This window comes from Neoarius graeffei, chromosome 3 (assembly GCF_027579695.1).
Source record: "Neoarius graeffei isolate fNeoGra1 chromosome 3, fNeoGra1.pri, whole genome shotgun sequence".
Taxonomy (NCBI): Eukaryota; Metazoa; Chordata; class Actinopteri; order Siluriformes; family Ariidae; genus Neoarius; species Neoarius graeffei.
The window spans coordinates 24,032,556-24,054,525 of record NC_083571.1 but is presented as its reverse complement, the minus strand read 5'-3'; the positions used below and the strand labels follow the sequence as shown (position 1 = coordinate 24,054,525).

At 43.3% G+C, this 21,970-nt stretch overlaps 1 protein-coding gene across 3 annotated transcripts in view; it reads right to left on the bottom strand.

Moving 5' to 3' along the window:
* Positions 1-20,134: 20,134 nt before the first annotated feature.
* ldb2b (LIM domain binding 2b) overlaps positions 20,135-21,970 on the bottom strand; it is a 40,814-nt gene continuing 38,978 nt past the window's right edge. The window contains exon 9 of one of the 3 annotated variants that reach the window (XM_060915836.1): positions 20,135-20,759. In XM_060915836.1, the coding sequence (XP_060771819.1) occupies positions 20,550-20,759 (210 nt within the window). In that variant the 3' untranslated portion in view covers positions 20,135-20,549. The remainder of the gene's footprint in view (positions 20,760-21,970) is intronic. The other 2 variants (XM_060915838.1, XM_060915837.1) reach the window with 2 other exon arrangements.

The following is a 21,970-nucleotide window of genomic DNA, read 5'->3' as shown; positions in this document are numbered from 1 at the left end:
ACTGATCATGTGGTGGTGTTTGTAGTAGGAGAATAGAGTCCATACAAAGTGGTGAACCGTTGCAGAGAATTCTGGCAAGTTGAGTTTGTGCTGAGAATTGACTGTCTAACCTGGCCATCCCATTATTAAAGGTCATAAGCAACGGTTTTAATTTTATGCACATTTGAAACTTTATATGTTAAAAAACCCTCTGGAATTTTCTTCTGGTCCCAAGAAATATTGTTAATAAGTGATAATTAAAATAAGTTAGCGCGGATCGCAGCAAATCTCTGTTCGGCTATTTTCGTGACCACTCGGCACGTAACATCATTTAAGCCAAACAAACCGCTTGAGTTGAGTCAACTTCCGTTTATTTGCATTGCCGTTCAGCTTGAGTGCAGACGTGCATTCAGGAATTTCCAAAGAAAAACCATGCCTTATTGTTGTGCAGTGAACTGTAACAACAGGACCGGTTCAGGAAGAAGTTTTTACCTATTACCAAGAGAGGAGAAGAGGCAGAGAGAGTGGATTGGCTTTTTCCGGAAGAGGAGGAGAGGCAGAGCAAGAGGATTGGCTTTTTCCGACAAAGGAGACGAGGCGGAGTGAGAGGGTTGGCTTTTTCCGAAAGAGGAGAAGAGGCAGAGCAAGAGGGTTGGATTTTTCCGAAAAAGTAGAAGAGGCAGAGCGAGTGGGTTGGCTTTTTCCGAAAAAGGAGAAGAGGGGGAGCGAGTGGGTTGGCTTTTTCCTAAAGAGGAGACAAGGCGGAGAGAGTGGATTGTGCGCGTGAAACAAAATCAAGCAGTCAAAGAAGAAATGGAGCAGCAACACTCAAGCAAAAAGGAGAAGATTGGAGGTAAACATTTTTACTTTTGCTTGCAATTGACAAGAAGAAGAAGAAGAAGAAGAGGAAGAAACCTTTATTTGTCACATGCACACTTCAATCACAGTGAAATTCATCATCTGCATTTAACCCATCTGAAGCAGTGAACACACGCACACACACCCAGAGCAGTGGGCAGCCACACTAGAGCGTCTGGGGAGCAGTCAGGGGTTAAGTACCTCGCTCAAGGGCACCTCAGCCCAAGGCCGCCCCACGTTAACCTAACTGCATGTCTTTGGACAAGTCAAGAATCCTGAGGGATCCTGTACAATCATTGTGGAAATGAGACAAAGGGATATTTCCTCGCTTAGAGTAGGCTATAAATAGTATAATGCCGCGGATGGCAGGCTAATGTGGCCTACCGGCGCACTGTCAAGTAATCATTACCTATATCCACTAGGGAGGGCAGTTTAATTATTCTTCAAAAGGGCTCTTATTTAGTATTACGACAAAAGTAGGAATTTATCATAACTACCAGGATAAATCGTTTGGGCGCGAGTCTTGTTGAGGTCCAGGGTCACCGCGATCAGAGTCGGCCGAGTCGCTGTCCGATTCCGAGGCTGCATGGTCAAACCAGTGAGCCACATTCACCGACTGCTTTGCAATGGCCATAGGTTCATATATATATGGTTTCACCTCTTGATATTCAATTTGGAGAGTTCTTACTTCAAAATCGCTATTGCTTTCAGACATTTTACACAACCTCTCATGACCAAAGTCCATACACGTGTGCTTGGTTCGCAAGTAAACACAGAACTGCTCCCAGTCTGTTTGGCTTAAATGATGTCACGACAACTGTCCCTTGGCGGTGAAAGTGGGCATAATTGAGATGTAAACAAACCTTCGGAAATTATATTGGTATATATATATATTCGGAAATTATAATGGTATATTTTAACCATTTTATTCAATTTTAGGGTGCAAATTAGACACTAAGAAGACTGAATTTGCTTTTTGGGTCATTCTTCTAGACAATAAAGTTGATATTCTATGTTTCACCTCCAACCATTGCCAAGACCTTTAAAGGTCTGGCTACATCCCTGTTCACAAGGTAATGTCACTGGGCGGCACGGTGGTGTAGTGGTTAGCACGGTCACCTCACAGCAACCGATTCTGGGTTCGAACCCAGCGGCCGGCGAGGGCCTTTCTGTGTGGAGTTTGCATGTTCTCCCCGTGTCTGCGTGAGTTTCCTCCGGGTGCTCCGGTTTCCCCCACAGTCCAAAGACATGTAATTAGGTTGACGTGGGGCGGCCTTGGGCTGAGGTGCCCTTGAGCAAGGTACCTGACCCCTGATTCCTCCCCGGGCGCTCTGGTGTGGCTCCCCACTGCTCTGAGTGTGTGTGTGTGTGTGTTCACTGCTTCAGATGGGTTAAATGCAGAGGATGAATTTCACTGTTTGAAGTGTGCATGTGGCGAATAAAGGTTTCTTTTTCTCTTTTTTTTCCATGACAGTAACTACTATGCACAATTGTATCATTTTATAAAGGGAATAAAGAACATGAACTGAAATAAACTACCTATTATACTCATCATCAGTGCGAATGTCGGTTAACATTACCTTACACTTATAGCTGTGTATTACTATTCTTGTTGTTGTTGTTTATTTGTTTGTTTATGAGCGGCATGATGGTGCAGTGGTTAGCACTGTCACTTCACAGCAAGAAGGTTCTAGGTTTGAACCTTGTGGAGTTGGTTCTCCCCATGGTTGTGTTTTGGTTTCCTCCACAGTCCAAAGACATGCAGATTAGGTCAACTGACTACTCTAAATTGCCCATAGGTGTGAATGTGAGTGTGAATGGTGCCTGTCTCTGTGTTAGCTCCATGATAGACTGGCAATCTGTCCAGGCTGTGCCCTACCTCTCATCCGAAGTTGGCTGGGATTGGCTCCAGCTTCCCCCATGACCCTGGTGGACTGGAGGATGGATTGTTTGTTTATATACTTTTAAAATATTAGACTTTTTTGTTTTTTGGCTATTTTTTTGTCTTTGTACCTTTTCGAATTTAATACTGTTTCCATCTGTTGGAGCATTATTGCTTTTGTCCACTAGAGAGCATGCCAATGCAAGCAAGCCAGCAAGCAAACTACAGAAATCCATCCATCCACAAAAGAGAACTACATTTCCTGCCTTACTGTACATCTGTCTGTGGTGAGAGAAATGACGATAAAGCCTATCTATCTATCTATCTATCTATCTATCTATCTATCTATCTATCTATCTATCTATCTATAACTGACAAGATCTGATAAATTGATACTTGATACACATAATGTAGTCAGTTAAATAAAATGCAACACATTATCTTTGTACCCTGTTTGAGAATTACACATCTGTCTACCAACTTCTTAAACTTCAGGCTATGTGACATGCTTATAAAGTTCTTCAGTGTCCTTACTTCACTGTGGTGAAATAATCTTCCCCATCCATTCAGAACATCTTGTGTCTCCATTCCTTCCACAGTATACTCAAGAACTTTCTTTTCATACAGTATCAGTATAAGGCTTCTTTGTGTACTTCAGCTCCAGTGTTTATTATTTTTTATGCACTTAGGTTTTGAATTCTCCAGCACTCCAGCTAGTGCTTTCAGTAAATTTAACCTTCACCTGCTTGCTTGCACATTCCCTCTGAATAAGAGTAAAGGATGTAAAAGAACAGGAACAGTAGTTGATTGCAAAAGTGAGCATATCTTAATTTAAAGTCATAATAATGTAATAATAGTAATCATAAAATAAATGTATTTTAACCCACAAGTGTTAGGTTTCACAGCAGCACGGTGGTGTAGTGGTTAGCACTGTTGCCTCACAGCAAGAAGGTCCTGGGTTTGAGCCCAGCGGCTGGTAAGGGCCTTTCTGTGTGGAGTTTGCATGTTCTCCCCGTGTACGCGTGGGTTTCCTCCGGGTGCTCCGGTTTCCCCCACAGTCCAAAGACATGCAGGTTAGGTTAATTGGTGGCTATAAATTGACCGGAGGTGTGAATGTGAATGGTTGTTTGTCTCTGTGTCAGCCCTGTGATAACCTGGCGACTTGTCCAGGGTGTACCCCGCCTCTTGCCCATAGTCAGCTGGGATAGGCTCCAGCTTGCCTGTGACCCTGTAGAACAGGATAAGTGGCTACAGATAATGGATGGATGTTAGGTTTCACAGATTGACAAACAGCATTTCTTAAGATCGGGAATAGGGGTGTGGAGCTTGAATTATATACATTATATGCAGAATTAATTAATAATTTCCTGCTCATGTTGATTTAAATCATCATAGTAGAGTATAGCTCTATTTCTATGCTCCAGTGATAATCACCTGGATACCTTTGTGTGTGTGTGTGTGTGTGTGTGTGTGTGTACATGGATCTCAACCATCCAACCTTCCAAGTCATGAAGTTTCGTACAATGATACCATGATATTTGCAATAAATACTAGTCACATTTCCCTTTATTCTTCTTGCCTCATGGACATATCAGTTCACATGTACACCATGTGGAGACATCCACATAGCAGTTGGTGACTATGGTTAGAGCTACAGGTGACTAGTCCTCGGAAACTAGCAATAGCCTCTTCTCACCTCATGCGGAGTGCATTTTTTTTTCTACACAACAGGCTTTTGCTTGTGATATGCTACAGGACCACTAGCCATCTCATGAATACTTGGATTAGAGACTTTCTAGTGGTAAGTCCATGGTAGGCCCAAGTGACTAGTGAGCTTGTGGCTACATACCTGGTTTGTCCTCGCCATACCATGCACTGTTTTCAGTTTAGTTGCATAACAATAATAAGAATAATAAGTTTAATATAATTCCAGGGTTACTTTCTAGGCAGGTTAATGACCTGGCAGACTTGGCTCAAATGAAGAGGTGAAACTATACAACTCAGAGGCTCATGACCTTCAACAAAGCCTTCCTTATAGCCCAATGACTGGTTATTCTGTCCTTGTCTCATTTGAGGAGCATAAGGATACTACATCTGCAGCCAGAGCTAGGAGTTTCTTCCAGTCTGACAATGGCCCAGAAATGACCATGAACAGCAAGGTCCAAATATGGGCCTGGGTTTGCCTCTGCTAGCTGAGAATGCACTTCATCTAGATGTGCTCTGCCCAGGTATTGATGACATTCTTGGAAGCACTTATGATATTGCATTATGTGCAGCATGCACTGGCAAGACTCTACATTAGCCATTTTACAGACATCACTAGAATCTACAGAAGTTACCCCCTCCTTGTGCCAAGTATAGTTAGCACAATTGATTTTGCCCGACATGTGTCAATCAATCCAGTGTAATCTGCCCTGACTTCCTGACTTTGATGTAGATTTAAGGTGGCTGAGCTGAGCGAGATAGCCAATATCAAATTATTGTCTCTGAAAACTGTTTCTTTGTTAGTGATTACTTCAGCAAAAAGAGTAGGAAAACTCCATACTCTGGTAAAAAGCTTGTCTTACATGTGTTGGTTAGTTTGTGCCTGAACCCTGATTTCTTGAAGATCATATGGCTTAGTTTTCTCAAACAATTGATTAAGCTTTCAACATTCTATAATGGTGAGCCTACAGAGTGTTTGTTGTTGATCTTCTGATCCTCAGAACAACTGTTCATCTGTCACAAAGGAAAAGTTCAGGCACTCCCTTGTCTACCGCCCACTGGATGGAAGACATGATCATGCCACAAGAAGCACCTCCCTCCATATGGGGATGACTTAGAGGCATGCTGCTCTGGGAAGCCTACTCTGCTGCTACCTTGGTGTCACTGGGCACTTTATCCAGGTTTTACAAGGGTAATATCACCCAACTCTGGACCTTGACTGACTTATCTTTGTGCCCCTTGTATTAACATTCTCACTGGTAGAGAGGAAGAGTGAGATAGTAGTGTTGTAGTCAAGACCACTGTAACACTTTCCTGTGGAGGCTGAATAACAGGCAGGTGGGATCAGGTTAATTTTTTGGGCTTTATTTAAAACCACAAATCAAAACAAAACATGCTTTTCAGCTGACTTAAATAAATTATTGTGTATCAATGCACTGTCGTGACTTCAGCCCGGGGAAGATGAAGACTCTCTGCTCCTCTCCCCCTTTAATCTGCTCCCTCTTACTGCACACAAACACACAGACACAGCACATTAATTCACAACATGTGCTTCCACTTTGCCACTCACCTTCCCCAGCTTCGCTCTTTATTCACAAACCAGCCCTTGACCAAGCCAGATACCCCCACTGCCCGACTCAGGCTGGGAAGTCGTCCGGCCTGTAGCTGACTCCCCTCCCTGCTGGGAGAAGTAGTTTGCTACCACCATCTGTGCCCCTGGCCTGTGGACCACCTTGAACTTAAAAAGCTGCAGAGCCAGATACCAACAGGTGATCCAGGCATTGGCATCCTTCATGTGATGGAGCCACTGGAGCGGGGCGTGATCCAAGCAGGGGGTGAAAGGGCGTCCCAGCAGGTAATAACAGAGAGTGAGGACCGCCCATTTGATGGCCAAGCATTCCTTCTTGATGGTGCTGTACTTCATCTCCTGCATGGAGAGCTTACGGCTGATGTGCAGCACGGGGCACTCCTCTCCCTCCAACATTTGGGACAAAATGGCCCCCAGCCCTCTGTCCAATGCATCAGTGTGCAACACAAAAGGGAGAGAGAAGTTAGGGGAGTATAAAAGTGCCCCCCCCCAACAGTGCAGCTTTTACCTGGTTAAAGGCCTGTTGGCACGGCTCCGTCCACTGGACTGGATCTGGTGCTCCCTTTTTAGTGAGGTCAGTCAACGGGCTGGTGTCGTCCAAAAAATTAGGCATGAACCGACTATAATAGCCAGTCAACCCCAGGAACTGCCTCAACCCCTTTTTGGTCTTAGGTCTTAGGCAGGCTGCAAGTCTTATCAATTTGGGGACACACCTGCCCATGGCCTAAGTGGAAGCCCAGATACCGTACTTCCACCCGCCCAATTACACACTTCTTTGGGTTTGCTGTGAGCCCCATGTGCCTCAGCAACCTCAGGACTGCCCTGAGATGTTGTAGATGCCGCTTCCAATCATTACTATAAATTATTATATCATCTAAGTAGGCCACCGCATACGCATTGTGGGGACGGAGAATTCGATCCATGAAATGCTGAAGCATTGCTGGGGCCCCAAACAGCCTGAAAGGTAGGGTGACAAATTGGTGTAAACTGAACAGAGTGGAAAAGGCCATTTTTTCACACGATAATGGAATCAAGAGGATCTGCCAATATCCCTTTGTTAAATCCAGTGTCGAGTAAAAGCAAGCCACGCCTAACTGATTGAGTGGTTCATCAATGTGAGGATTCGGATATGCATAAAATTTAGGGGGTGTCGTGGCTCAGGTGGATAAGGCGCCATACCATAAATCTGGGGACCCGGGTTCGATTCCGGCCCAAGGTCATTTCCTGATCCCTCCCTGTCTCTCTCTCCCGCTCATTTCCTGTCTCTACACTGTCCTATCCAATAAAGGTGAAAAAAGCCCCAAAAAATATCTTTAAAAAAAAAATTTAGACATCGCATTGATTTTTCTATAGTCTACACAGAACCAGACCGACCTATCGGTCTTGGAAACCAAGACCACCAGGCTGCTCCAGTCGCTGTGACTCCTCAATTACCCCCATCTTCAGCATGGCCTGGAGTTTGTCCCAAACTACATTTTTCTTATGTTCAGGGAGCCGATACAGGTGACTGGGGGAGTCTCAATGTGGTGTTCTATGAGGTCAATGTGGCCAGGGAAGGGCGAGAACACCGCAGAATTCCTCCTGCAACCTAATGACCTGTGCTCTCTGGGACAGTGAGAGGTGGTCTCCACAGGGGACCGGGGTGAATTGGGCTGCACTTTTTAGACTTACCTTTGGTCCCAGCTCTGCCTTCTCTGGAAGTACTGTCACCAGAGCCAGAGGAACCTCCTCTCTCCATGATTTCAGGAGATTGAGTTGGTAAATTTGATGTGTTGCCTCTATCTGGACATTTGATCTCATGGTTGACCTCCCCAATTTGTTGTGTGACCTCAAAGGGCCCTTGCCACTTGGCGAGTAATTTTGAACTTGAAGTGGGCAGTAATTGAGAACTTTATCTTCCGTTGCAAATTCCCTTAGCCGTGTCCCTCTGTTGTACAGGCGAGATTGACGTTCTTGGGCCTGTAGCAAATTCTTCTGGGTTATGTGACTCAGTGCGTGGAGTTTTGCTCTCAGGTCAAGAATGTATTGAATTTCATTTTTGCTTTGAGAAGGCCCCTCCTCCCAATTTTTTCTAATGATGTCTAAGGCACCACAGGGCTTATGCCCATATAACAATTAAAATGGGGAAAACCCAGTGGAGGCTTGTGGGACCTCACACACTGCAAACAACAGAGAGTCTAGCCACCTGTCCCAGTTTTTAGCATCCCCATGAATGAACTTATGAATCATATTTTTAAGTCTCATCTCATCTCATTATCTGTAGCCGCTTTATCCTGTTCTACAGGGTCACAGGCAAACTGGAGCCTATCCCAGCTGACTATGGGCAAAAGGCGGGGTACACCCTGGACAAGTCGCCAGGTCATCACAGGGCTGATACATAGACACAGACAACCATTCACACTCATATTCACACCTACGGTCAATTTAGAGTCACCAGTTAACCTAACCTGCATGTCTTTGGACTGTGGGGGAAACCGGAGCACCCGGAGGAAACCCACGCGGACATGGGGAGAACATGCAAACTCCACACAGAAAGGCCCTCGCCAGCCACGGGGCTCGAACCCGGACCTTCTTGCTGTGAGGCGACAGCGCTAACCACTACACCACCGTGCCGCCCCCATATTTTTAAGTGTTTGGTTAAATCGTTCGACCAGCCCATCTGTTTGCAGATAATAAACACTTGGATAAACACTAGTATGAATCAATTTAATCCCCAATAATTCATGCAATTTGCGCAGTGTGCATGACATAAAAGTAGTGCCTTGATCAGTCAGGATTTCCTTCAGAATCCCAACTAGGGAGATAACGTGAAAGGGTGCCTTCACAACACTGCGTGCTGAGATATTGCAGAGAGGTGCTGCTTCTGGATATCGTGTTGCATAATCCACTATAACTGACACGAAGCGATACCCGTGTGCAGATCGATCTAATGGCCCAATGAGATCCATGCCAAATTTTTGGAAGGGGATCTCAATTAATGGTAGTGGGCACAATGATGCTTTTGGTGTGGCCACTGGGTTCACCTGCTGACATTCACGACCTGCCGTACACCACCTGTGGACATCGGCACAAATCCCTGGCCAATAGAAACAGGTCATGAGATGATTTAGTGTTTTATCCTGCCCCAAATGCCCAGCCATAGGATTATGATGAGCCGTATGGAATAAAAGTTCCCTACCGCGCTTCAGGACCAGCAACTTTGTCATCTTTTCTTTTGTTTGAGTGTCCTGCGTCACTCGATATAGCCTATCCTTAATGATACAAAAGTACAGGAAGGCGCAACATTAGGCTGGAGGATTTGGCCATCAATTACTTTTGGTCAAAAGCGTGTCTCAGAGGCTGGTCATACACCTGCTCCAATGGGAAATCCCCTAAGGGATTCTCCATAGAGAGAGGAGGGCTCTCCTCACTCTTTATGTCATCATGACATGGAGTTGATGCGGACGGCCCTGGGACCGCCTCCCCAGCTAATGTCGCATCAGGATTCCCCCGTGACGTGTTACTGCAAGACCCATGCATTACTATGTGTTTAATTAAGGTTTTAAACCCTGGCCAATCTGTTCCCAAGATCAGTGGATTAGTGAGGCTCAGAGTAACTGCTGCCTCTACACTATGCTTTTCTCCCTGGAAATGAATGGTAATGGGCTTTAGCGGATATGTAGGTATATCACCATGCACACACTTAACCTCCAGCTCAATCAGGGGTGGCTTCTGGCGCATTGGGGATCCAGACCACTGCCCCCACCTCCATGATCTGGCACTGGTCCTGGAAGTGCCCAGGCTCCCCGCAGCAGCAGCACACTGTCCCAGGCCTCACCTCTGCACTGCTGGGGTGAGGAACACTCACCTGCAGAGAAGACACAGAAGCAGAGAAGACACAGAGGGGGAAGGGGAACCACAGCCTTGGGGACCTGGCTGTGGGGGAATCGGGCCCCCATTTCTGCAGTACAGGGAGGGGATGGGAGGGAGGGGAGGAACAAGGGGGGCACAGAATGAGAGAGAGAGAAGAAGAAGAAGAAGCTGGATGTCTGCCTGCCACTGGAACCGCTGCCAGATGGTCCTCTGCCAGCTCAATGGCCCAATCCAGTAATGCGAGGCAGTGACACTGGACCCATTCCACTGTCCCCCTTGGCAGCCAAGTGATTAAATTGCTTCAGCGCCACCACATCAATGCCTCCCTCGACATCGCAGTCCTCTGCCCTCAATCACCGCTGGCAGGCATCCCACAGCTGCTGGCCATAGGTGAAGGGCCGGCTAACATCCTCCAGTGTCAGTGCATGGAAGTGCTGCTGATGTTGTTCTGGGGAGTGTACGACTTGCTGGAGGATTGTGCACCTCAGGTCTGCATACACCAGCTGGTTCTCTACGGGCAGTCGCTGAGCCTCAAGGTGCACTTCACTGGTCAGGAGTGGTAACAGGCGGGCCACCCCCACCCCTGGGCCACCCACTCGCTGCTGGCCACCCCCATGCCTCTGCAGTTCACTTGAAGAGCTCCATGAAAGCCTCCGGGTCATCATGCGGCCCAATTTTTGTTAGGGTGATGTGGGGGAATCCCACGGACTCCAGGGCTGGTGCACCTGCTGGAGTGATGAGGTGCAGAAGCGCCTGGTGGTCTTCTTGCTGGGCCTGCAGTAGAACCTCTAAGTGCCACTCCTGCTCTGTCCTCATTGCGACCAATGCCTGGTGCTGGTTCTGTTGGATGGCAGTGAGGGCATGGACCAGCTCTTTAAATAGGGAGGATTCCATGGTGATGATTCTTTTTCAGCATCCCAGGTTTCAGCACCAGCGTAACACTTCCCTGATTACTGTGGATGTTGAATAACAAGCAGCCAGGATCAGGTTCACTTTTTGGATTTTATTTAAAACCACAACTTAAAACAAAACACACTTTTCAGCTGACTTAAATAAATGACTGTGTATCAATGCACCATTGTGACTTCAGCCCTGAGAAGATGAAGACTCTCTGCTCATCTCTCCCTTTTACCTGCTCCCTTTCACTGCACTCAAACACAGACACAGCACATTAATTCACAACAGGTGCTTCTACTTTGCCACTCACCTTCCCCAGCTTCGCTCTCCATTCACAAACTGGCCCTTGACTGCACCCCACCACCACAACCCCCTAAACCAGTGATGCGAGGCAGTCATGACCAAGAGCAAAGCGTATCGAGACCAAGACTTTGATGGGTTGAGATCAATTCAAGACCAAGACTAAGGCAGGGCAAAACTGAGTCAAGACCAGGACCAGACCAGTGTGTGTGAAGGAGGGTGGGGAGGGGTGACAGCCATTAACAGGATGAACATTTTCAAATTATCAGTGAGTCATGTTACTGGTCACATTTGACCAAGAAATTTTACATCCAATCACAGTTATGATGTTAACAATTAATCAGACAATGCACAGGCAATTTAATGTAATCCCCAAAGTTGTAGTCTTGACTGGTCTTGAAATAAAATCCCAAGTCCTCTATGTCTGAGACTGAGACAAGACCAAGTAAAAGTGAGGTCGATTCTGAGATGAGACCGAGACCTTCAAAAAGTAGTCTTGAGACCAAGACCAGTCTCAAGTACAACCCCGATTCCAAAAAAGTTGGGACAAAGTACAAATTGTAAATAAAAATGGAATGCAATAATTTACAAATCTCAAAAACTGATATTGTGTTCACAATAGAACATAGACAACATATCAAATGTCGAAAGTGAGATTTTGAAATTTCATGCCAAATATTGGCTCATTTGAAATTTCATGACAGCAACACATCTCAAAAAAGTTGGGACAGGGGCAATAAGAGGCTGGAAAAGTTAAAGGTACAGCAAAGGAACAGCTGGAGGACCAAATTGCAACTCATTAGGTCAACTGGCAATAGGTCATTAACATGACTGGGCATAAAAAGAGCATCTTGGAGTGGCAGCGGCTCTCAGAAGTAAAGATGGGAAGAGGATCACCAATCCCCCTAATTCTGCACCGACAAATAGTGGAGCAATATCAGAAAGGAGTTCGACAGTGTAAAACTGCAAAGAGTTTGAACATATCATCATCTACAGTGCATAATATCATCAAAAGATTCAGAGAATCTGGAAGAATCTCTGTGCGTAAGGGTCAAGGCCGGAAAACCATACTGGGTGCCCGTGATCTTCGGGCCCTTAGACGGCACTGCATCACATACAGGCATGCTTCTGTATTGGAAATCACAAAATGGGCTCAGGAATATTTCCAGAGAACATTATCTGTGAACACAATTCACCGTGCCATCCGCCGTTGCCAGCTAAAACTCTGTAGTTCAAAGAAGAAGCCGTATCTAAACATGATCCAGAAGTGCAGACGTCTTCTCTGGGCCAAGGCTCATTTAAAATGGACTGTGGCAAAGTGGAAAACTGTTCTGTGGTCAGACGAATCAAAATTTGAAGTTCTTTATGGAAATCAGGGACGCCGTGTCATTCGGACTAAAGAGGAGAAGGATGACCCAAGTTGTTATCAGCGCTCAGTTCAGAAGCCTGCATCTCTGATGGTATGGGGTTGCATTAGTGCGTGTGGCATGGGCAGCTTACACATCTGGAAAGACACCATCAATGCTGAAAGGTATATCCAGGTTCTAGAGCAACATATGCTCCCATCCAAACGACGTCTCTTTCAGGGAAGACCTTGCATTTTCCAACATGACAATGCCGAACCACATACTGCATCAATTACAGCATCATGGCTGCGTAGAAGAAGGGTCCAGGTACTGAACTGGCCAGCCTGCAGTCCAGATCTTTCACCCATAGAAAACATTTGGCACATCATAAAATGGAAGATATGACAAAAAAGACCTAAGACAGTTGACCAACTAGAATCCTACATTAGACAAGAATGGGTTAACATTCCTATCCCTAAACTTGAGCAACTTGTCTCCTCAGTCCCTAGACGTTTACAGACTGTTGTAAAGAGAAAAGGGGATGTCTCACAGTGGTAAACATGGCCTTGTCCCAACTTTTTTGAGATGTGTTGTTGTCATGAAACTTAAAATCACCCAATTTTTCTCTTTAAATGATACATTTTCTCACTTTAAACATTTGATATGTCATCTATGTTCTATTCTGAATAAAATATGGAATTTTGAAACTTCCACATCATTGCATTCCGTTTTTATTTACAATTTGTACTTTGTCCCAACTTTTTTGGAATTTGGGTTGTACTACAACACTATGAAATAGAACAGTCTTCCTTTACCTTTACATTTATTCATTTGGAAGATTTTAATCAACCAAAAACGCAAAACATTGTAGGTTGAGTGATGGAAATCACTTGAAGAACTTGGAGTAAACATTCATAACCTGAAAGACAAGATATTTACACTGGAGTTCTCTCCAGGTTGGCACTGGTTCTGAATTATGAGAAACCTTGCCGGTTATTTGGGGAACTACAGTAACATGTAATACCCTATGTCACAATTTGTTTTTGTTCCTGGCTAGTAAGTATTACTTCCTAATTGCTAATACTGGAAAAATATAGAAAATGGCTATTATTCCTGATAAACTTTGCTTTTGAGACCAGGACCTTGAGAAAACAGGTGAATTTGCATCTCTTCATTCATGTAAAATCAGAAAAAAACAGGTGAATTTCAAAAGATGTTTTTTGGTTGGTTGGTTGGTTGGTTGGTTGTTTTGTTTGTTTGTTTTTTACCTCAAAGAGGATTACAACAGTGTCAAGATATTGCTGGACACCTTGAAGTATGATAGAAATAGCTGTGAGGTCATCAGAGACTTTAAAAATGGTGGCCTTCCTGATGGATCTCCAAGTTTTTGTCTTTTGGGGCAGCAGGAACACCAAGGCACACTACCAAAGGCAGGACTGGCCACAGCAGACTTATTGGGCCTTATGAAACAATTTGTCACAGCTCTAGATAAGGAGTCAGCAGCTTTCAAGTACCTCCAAAAGTTCTTTCTTTGTCAGACCACGGATAAAGAAGATCTTGGAGTGCAAGGAAATCCCCAAGATGCTCACTTGGAAGTGGCTTGGAACAGCTTTTTTTTTTCCCCAGTAGTTCAGGGCTTCACACAGCTGTAGTTCTGCAGGATGTATCTCAAGGTTCATTTTCTTGATGCTTATCTTGATAAATTCAAGAAAAACATACTCAGAGGAGCAAGGTGAGCACTTCCTCCAGGATAAATACTGGACTTTGAACTCCTCAAACAAGAACAATATAACAAGAACATGATGGGAGAGTACATTTGGGGGCTGTGTCATGAAAATGATTTATAATATAATAGTAAATCTTGAAAACTCCTCACTTCTAAATGTTTTGTAGTCATTTTTGTATTAGTTTAATACAAATACATGTTAATAATAATAATAATAATAATAATAATAATACATTTTATTTATAGGCATCTTTCAGGACACTCAAGGTCACTGTACAAAGTCAATAATAAAAGCAATCAATAAAATGAAAAACATAACAATCAAAATAGTGCAAAACATAATAAAACAGAAATAAAGTGCAACGGTGGGGTCATTCCAGTCCCAGATTAAAGGGAATATGCTTGTCGGAAAAGGTGGGTTTTGAGGCAAGATTTGAAGGAGATGATGGAATCTGAGTGTTGTATGTCCTGTGGCAGGGAGTTCCAGAGGTGGGGGGCCAAGCGGCTGAAGGTTCTTAACCCCATGGTGGACAAGTGAGCAGGTGGAAGGGTGAGTTGGATGGAGGAGGAGGACCTGAGAGCACGGCTGGGTATGTTAGTGTGGAGGAGCTCAGTAAGGTACTGGGGGGCGAGGGTGTTGATGGCCTTAATGGTAAAAAGTAGGATTGTATAGATGATGCGAAATTTGATAGGAAGCCAATGGAGTTGCTGCAGGACAGGTGTGATATGACTGAAGGAGGGGGTTCTGGAAATAATTCTGGCGGCAGAGTTTTGAACCAGTTGCAGTTTATGGATGGACTTGTCAGGTAAACCAAAAAGAAGGGAGTTACAATAGTCAAGACTGGATGTAATCAGGGTGTGAACCAGGATAGCGGTACTGTTGGGTGTGAGGGACTTATGCAGGCATGAGATATAACGTAGATGGAAGTAAGCTGACCGAGTGACATTATTTATGTGGAATGGAATGATAGAGTACTATCAAGGATGACACCCAGACTCTTAACCTGGAGGGAGGGGGAAACTGAGGAGTTGTCAAAGGAAATGGAGAAACTGTTCATTTTTGAAAGGGTGGATTTAATACCAATGAGAAGGTCCTCAGTTTTATCACTGTTAAGTTTAAGGAAGTTATGGGAGAACCAGGATCTGAGTTCCTGTAGGCAATCTGAGAGGGAGGTGGGTGGGAGAGAGGAGGTGGGTTTGGTGGACAGGTAGAGCTGGGTGTCATCCACATAGCAATGGAACTAGATGTTAAATTTACAGAAAATACTGCCAAGAGGGAGGAGATAGATAATGAATAAAAAAGGTCCAAGCACAGAACCTTGGGGTACACCAGAAGACAGGAGGAATGGTTGGGATGTGAATGTTTTCAGTTGGACCAACTGAGTGTGGCCAGAGAGATATGATTTAAACCAGTCCAGGGGTGTGTCAGATAGTCCAATAGCGTCTAATCTGTCAATGAGGATGGTGTGGGAGATTGTGTCAAAGGCCACACTCAACTCGAGGAGGAGGATGAGACTGGTAAGGAGTCCAGTGTCAGCAGCCATGAGGAGGTCGTTAGTAATTTTGACAAGAGCTGTTTTTGACAAGAGCTGTCGGAGGAATTTTAGCCCATTTCTCCGTACAGAACAACTTCAACTCTGGGATGTTGGTGGGTTTCCTCACATGAACTGCTCACTTCAGGTCCTTCCACAACATTTCAATTGGATTAAGGTCAGGACTTTGATTTGGCCATTTGAAAACATTAACTTTATTCTTCTTTAACCATTCTTTGGTAGAACGACTTGTGTGCTTAGGGTCGTTGTCTTGCTGCATGACCCACCTTCTCTTGAGATTCAGTTCCTGGACAGATGTCCTGACATTTTCCTTTAGAATTCACTGGTCTAATTCAGAATTCATTGTTCCATCAATGATGGCAAGCTGTCCTGGCCCAGATGCAGCAAAACAGGCCCAAACCATGATACTACCACCACCATGTTTCACAGATGGGATAAGGTTCTTATGCTGGAATGCAGTGTTTTCCTTTCTCCAAACACAACACCTCATTTAAACCAAAAAGTTCTATTTTGGTCTCATCTAGCCACAAAACATTTTTCCAATAGTCAGCTTGTCCACGTAATCTTTGGCAAACTGCAGACGAGCAGCAATGTTCTTTTTGGAGAGCAGTGGCTTTCTCCTTGCAACCCTGCTATGCACACCATTGTTGTTCAGTGTTCTCCTGATGGTGGACTCATGAACATTAACATTAGCCAATGTGAGAGAGGCCTTTAGTTGCTTAGAAGTTACCCTGGGGTCCTTTGTGACCTCGCCAACTATTACACGCCTTGCTCTTGGAGTGATCTTTGTTGGTTGACCACTCCTGGGGAGGGTAACAATGGTCTTGAATTTCCTCCATTTGTACACAATCTGTCTGACTGTGGATTGGTGGAGTCCAAACTCTTTAGAGATGGTTTTGTAACCTTTTCCAGCCTGATGAGCATCAACAATGCTTGTTCTGAGGTCCTCAGAAATCTCCTTTGTTTGTGCCATGATACACTTCCACAAACGTGTTGTGAAGATCAGACTTTGATAGATCCCTGTTCTTTAAATAAAACAGGGTGCCCACTCACACCTGATTGTCATCCCATTGATTGAAAACACCTGACTCTAATTTCACCTTCAAATTAACTGCTAATCCTAGAGGTTCACATACTTTTGCCACTCCCAGATATGTAATATTGGATCATTTTCCTCAATAAATAAATGACCAAGTATAATTTTTTTTGACTCATTTGTTTAACTGGGTTCTCTTTATCTACTTTTAGGACTTGTGTGAAAATCTGTTGATGTTTTAGGCCATATTTATGCAGAAATATAGAAAATTCTAAAGGGTTCACAAACTTTCAAGCACCACTGTATTCTAACTCACTGGATGGCCTTTCCAAGAAAAAGTACCAAGCCTACAAAATAATGGAGGCTTATAATTTTTACGTCTCTGGCTGGGTGAGCACTTTGCAACTGAAAACACACTAACATATTTAGTTATAAAAGAGCACTCACTGGGTGAGGAGGCTGCAGTATTTGAGGTAGTGGGTTGACATGAATCTTGTTCAAATGACTCTGTGATCATTTGGGAAGATTCTTCAATAATTTTGCATTTCTTTCTGCACTCTGTAAGCCAAGCATTTTGAGCTACCGCTTTAGTACCAGCTTTGATTTTGTTGTGGCCCATATTTTGTGTTGGAGCCCAGTCTGGAGATGTAAAATTGTAGAGACCAACTGGTTTCCCTAATGGAAAGAAAAAGCAAAATAAAAACAGCATCATCAAAAATGATATACAGCTCTTTTTAAAATGAAATGATTTTCGAAGCCTTTGATTGTTGGATCACACACTCGATGATCATGGCTTTGTCACGTTTGACAGTGGCGAGTTTCTGCACAACCAGGCTATTAAAGCTAGACCCCCTTTTGATTTCATAAAATCAGTAAAATTTAGTTCCCTCTGAAATTTGGTCATTGTGATATATGTTTATTTCTGTAATATCTCACAACAAACAAACAGGCCATTCTGTGGCTGGAAAATTGTTTAATTTGAAGGGATCCCCTAGCAAATAATGTGCATGAAATTGCTTGCTTCAGGCAGTCAAGCAGACAGAGGGAGTCCAGTGTGTGCATGCGCAGGTTTACCTTCTTCTTTTCTTCTTCTTCTTCTTTTGGGTCTTATGGCAGCTGGCATCCAAAGTGTTGCATTACTGCCATCTACAGGTTTACCTTGACTGTGCACTGACAGTTACATCATTCTGTCGCTAAACGAACAGTTGATCACACTGAGGTGCTCGCTGACCGCCGATATTTATTAGTTTGGTCCTATGTTTCCTTCGCAACATAATGTCTTTTCTTCTCACTTTCCATTATTGTAGTCAGTCTTTCACGTTTCATTCGCACACTCATGTCCTCCATTTTTCTCTCCTGTCTCAAATTTGTAGCCCACAATGCCTTGTGCAAATGGGGAAAGCCCACCACATGATGCATGACGTAGTATCTTGAATTGGGTCATGATGAAGCAAGAAAAAATAGTGGAGAACTTAGGGCCATGTGGACCTAAATTCAGTAATTGTTCTATTAAAAAAAACAACTAATAAAATTGTAAGTCTGTGATTCGAATTCAGTAGCCTTCGGTCTACTAAACAAAAATAATTGGGTGTCAGGGAAAATTCTTTTTATGACCTAAACTTGCAAAATCTGAAAGGCGCTCTACATTTAAATGATCCAATATTTCTTAAATATTGCGATCTTTCATTAATAACTAGTTTGTAGCACTTACCATTGATAAAATGTTCACTGTAGACTTGTGTGGTTTTTGCCTTCTCATTGCTTAGATCAGCCCGGTTTATGTTGGACAGCCACTGACATCTACGATCCGTGGGCAGCTATCTTGTTTTTCCTCCTTGATTATTTATAATTGCTGGAATTCTAAAGAACTTGTAAGTCCCCTTGTCTCAAACAGAGTTGTGCCCGCATCCAATTACAGCACAAAGAGTAGGCATAGTGAAGAAACAAAAGGAATTCTTGAGCATAACAACCTCTCAAGCCTATCTTCTATAGTAAATGTGCGCCACATGAGTTTGTGTATATCCTCCATCATGGCCGACTTCCGGTTCAAAGCCTCATGCATAATTAGCTATGACGTCATGTGCAAACGAAGAATTGTTGTATGTAGAAAATCTCAGGAGATCATCAGTTTCTGAAATACTCACAGCCTGTCTGACCCTAACATCCATGCCACAGCTAAAGTTGCAGAGAACACACTTCTCCCATTCTGACGTTTGAACATTACTCTTGACCTCTACAGTCACTGGCCACTTTAATAGGAACTTGTTCTTGGTTCTAAGATTCCTGTTCTTGGCTGCAGGAGTGGAACCCAATGTCGTCTTCTGCTGTTGCATACTGAGATGCTTTTCTGCTCACCATAGTTATAAAGAGTGATTATATGAGTTACTATATCCTTCCTGGCAGCTTGAACCAATCTGGCCATTTTCCTCTGACCTCTCTTATCAACAAGGCATTTGTTTCCACCCACAGAACTGTCGCTCAGTCCGTGTTTTTTGTTTTTCTCACTATTCTGTGTAAACTCTAGAGACTGTTGTGTGTGAAAACCCCAGGAGATCAGCAGTTTCTGAAATACTCAAACCAGTCCATCTGGTGCAAACCAACACCCATACCATAGTGAAAGTCACACTGAAGAAGAAGAAGAAGCCTTTATTTGTCACATGCACACTCAAGCACAGTGAAATTTGTCCTCTGCATTTAACCCATTTAAAGCAGTGAACACACACATGCACACACAAGTGAGCAGTGAGCACACACACATACCCAGAGCAGTAGGCAGCTATGCTACAGTGCCCGGGGAGCAGTTGGGGGTTAGGTGCTTTGCTCAAGGGCACTTCAGCCCAAGGCCTCCCCATGTTAACCTAACCACAATTTTTCCTATTCTGATGTTTGAAGTGAACCTTAACTGAAGCTCTTGATTTGTATCTGCATGATTTGATGCATTGTGCTGCTGTCAAGGGATTGGCTGATTAGATACCTGCATAAAAGCAGGTGGCTGGGTGTTCCTAATAAAGTGACCAGTGAGTATGTATGGATGATTTTATGTTCCACATAATTGGCTGATTGGATAATTGCATGGAGGAGATGTTTCAAATAAAGTGGTCAGTGAATGTATAACTGTATACTGTGATGACAGTTATAATATTGTAAAAATAATTTTCCACACAGTTTTCTTCAGTGTTTTATTGTAATTTATCACTGATTTAAAGAATATTAAATAAGCAACTAAGGCCTTAGCCTGTTATCATATAACCAAACACAATTTATTGATGCAAATAGTTGAAAAGCATACAGAAAATACACACTTAATAGTAAATACAGATACAGTACCTGCAGGTATTTTACATTATGCGTTAAACAATTAAGTAATAAAGGAGGAAAAAAAATCTGCGGTTGCAGATTGTGCAGCAGTAAAAAACATCACAACACTCACAAAGTAGACAGTTTAAAGTCAAATTTTGGAAAGCCAAAACAAACATTACAGAACAGCTGAATCATTACAGAAAAGCTTAAAAATTCTGGTATGAAAGTAGTTAATAGCGCAGCTTATTTATAAAGCTTTCTTATGAAATGGGAATGCATGGTTCATGATTATCGTTTTCTTACATTGGTTCTTGTTTGTGATGATGGAGACTGAGAAAAATGCCATTAAAGCCATTGTAATAGTTTTACAAACTGGATGACATCATTTGTCATATAGGTCATAGCTCTCTCTCTCTGTCTCTCTCTCACTCACACACACACACTCGTAAACAAACAAATTCCTTCTCTCCATCCCCAGATGAGCATGCTCTCACATCCCTCACTCCATCCTTTCCTGTAGCGCTCCCGTTACTCCGTCCGCTGCATCACCACGGTGGTGGGCTCGCCGTCCCGGTTGCTGTTGCCGAGTGCCTGCGAGTTGGTGTAGTCATGGCGACCGTCGTCCCGGAGACCGCCAGCAGGGTCGTACTGCTCGTTCTCCAGCCTGGTGATCAGACGCTCGTCCACATCTCCCAACTCGGCTCCCATCAGAGAGGGCTCCCCCACCACCATCACATCCTACACAGAGACAAGCAGACAGACAGACAGAGAGAGAAAGAAAAAGAGAAAGAACATTTGTTGAACATCCTGTCAGAGGGAAACTGAAATGATTTTCTATACTGTACTTACATAAAGTATGTGGGCACAGGAGCAGTCATTACATAGTCTCAGTGTGCGGTGTGCATGAATATATTTCTGCATTCTCAGACTGGGATGTGTGTAAAATACCATATTATATGATTAGGCTTTAGGAAAGATACTTTTCATGGAATTGAATTTAATAGAATTTGGAGAGAGACAGAGAGAAAAAAGGGAGGGGGAGGGAGAGAGAGAGAGAGAGAGAGAGAGATGTATAGTGAGGGGGAGGGAAGCACAGAAAAGAGATATCCAGAAACAAAGAAGGAGGCAGAGAAAAATGGAGAAAAGAGTGACTAAGAGAAAGTTTGCTAAACATCCTAACAATGAAACATTCTTAAGCAGTGAAAAAATAAACCGTGTCATCCCAACTCTGACCTTGAATCACATATTTAAGAAGTCTATTACTCAATTCTTGCAGAATTAAGCAGTCATATCCAGCTCTCACTGATTTCGGTCATCAGTGTCAAGATGTAGGTATTTTAACCAAATCCTTTGGGTATAAGAAACTGCAATGTAAGTATGCAGCAAATACTGTAATACCTGTAATGCACCAAGGAACAGATCAGATATTCCACGAATTCAGTTTTGTCCTACACATATTTATTTACGTATGCCACTGATTAATGTGCTCTTGCCAAATACCATTAGGCGACTATTATAGTACCAGTCATTATACAGTGTCTGTGTGCACCAGAGCTGGCAAATGACTTTCAAAAATTGCATTTTAATATTATTATAATATAATATATTCGATTATTATAATTTGATAAACATACTTTTGCTGTAGCTACTGTGTTTGAGTCATGTATTGTATCGACCATGGAAGGTGGGCACTGTTGCCATTTTTGAGCAAAGAAACTGAGGAAATGTTATTTATTTTTATTTAATAATGAGCCTTCCTTCTCCGACACACAGTCATGTATAACATATAGAATGACTTCCATATATTATACCCCGTTTTCAATTTTTTACTTTATATTTTACCCTATTTCATTCTAGCGCCTTTTGAAAATATGTGGATAGAATTTTAACTTTTTGAGAAATCAGAAATATTTCATTGGAAAGCAAATGTGTTATTTAAAAACCTAGGA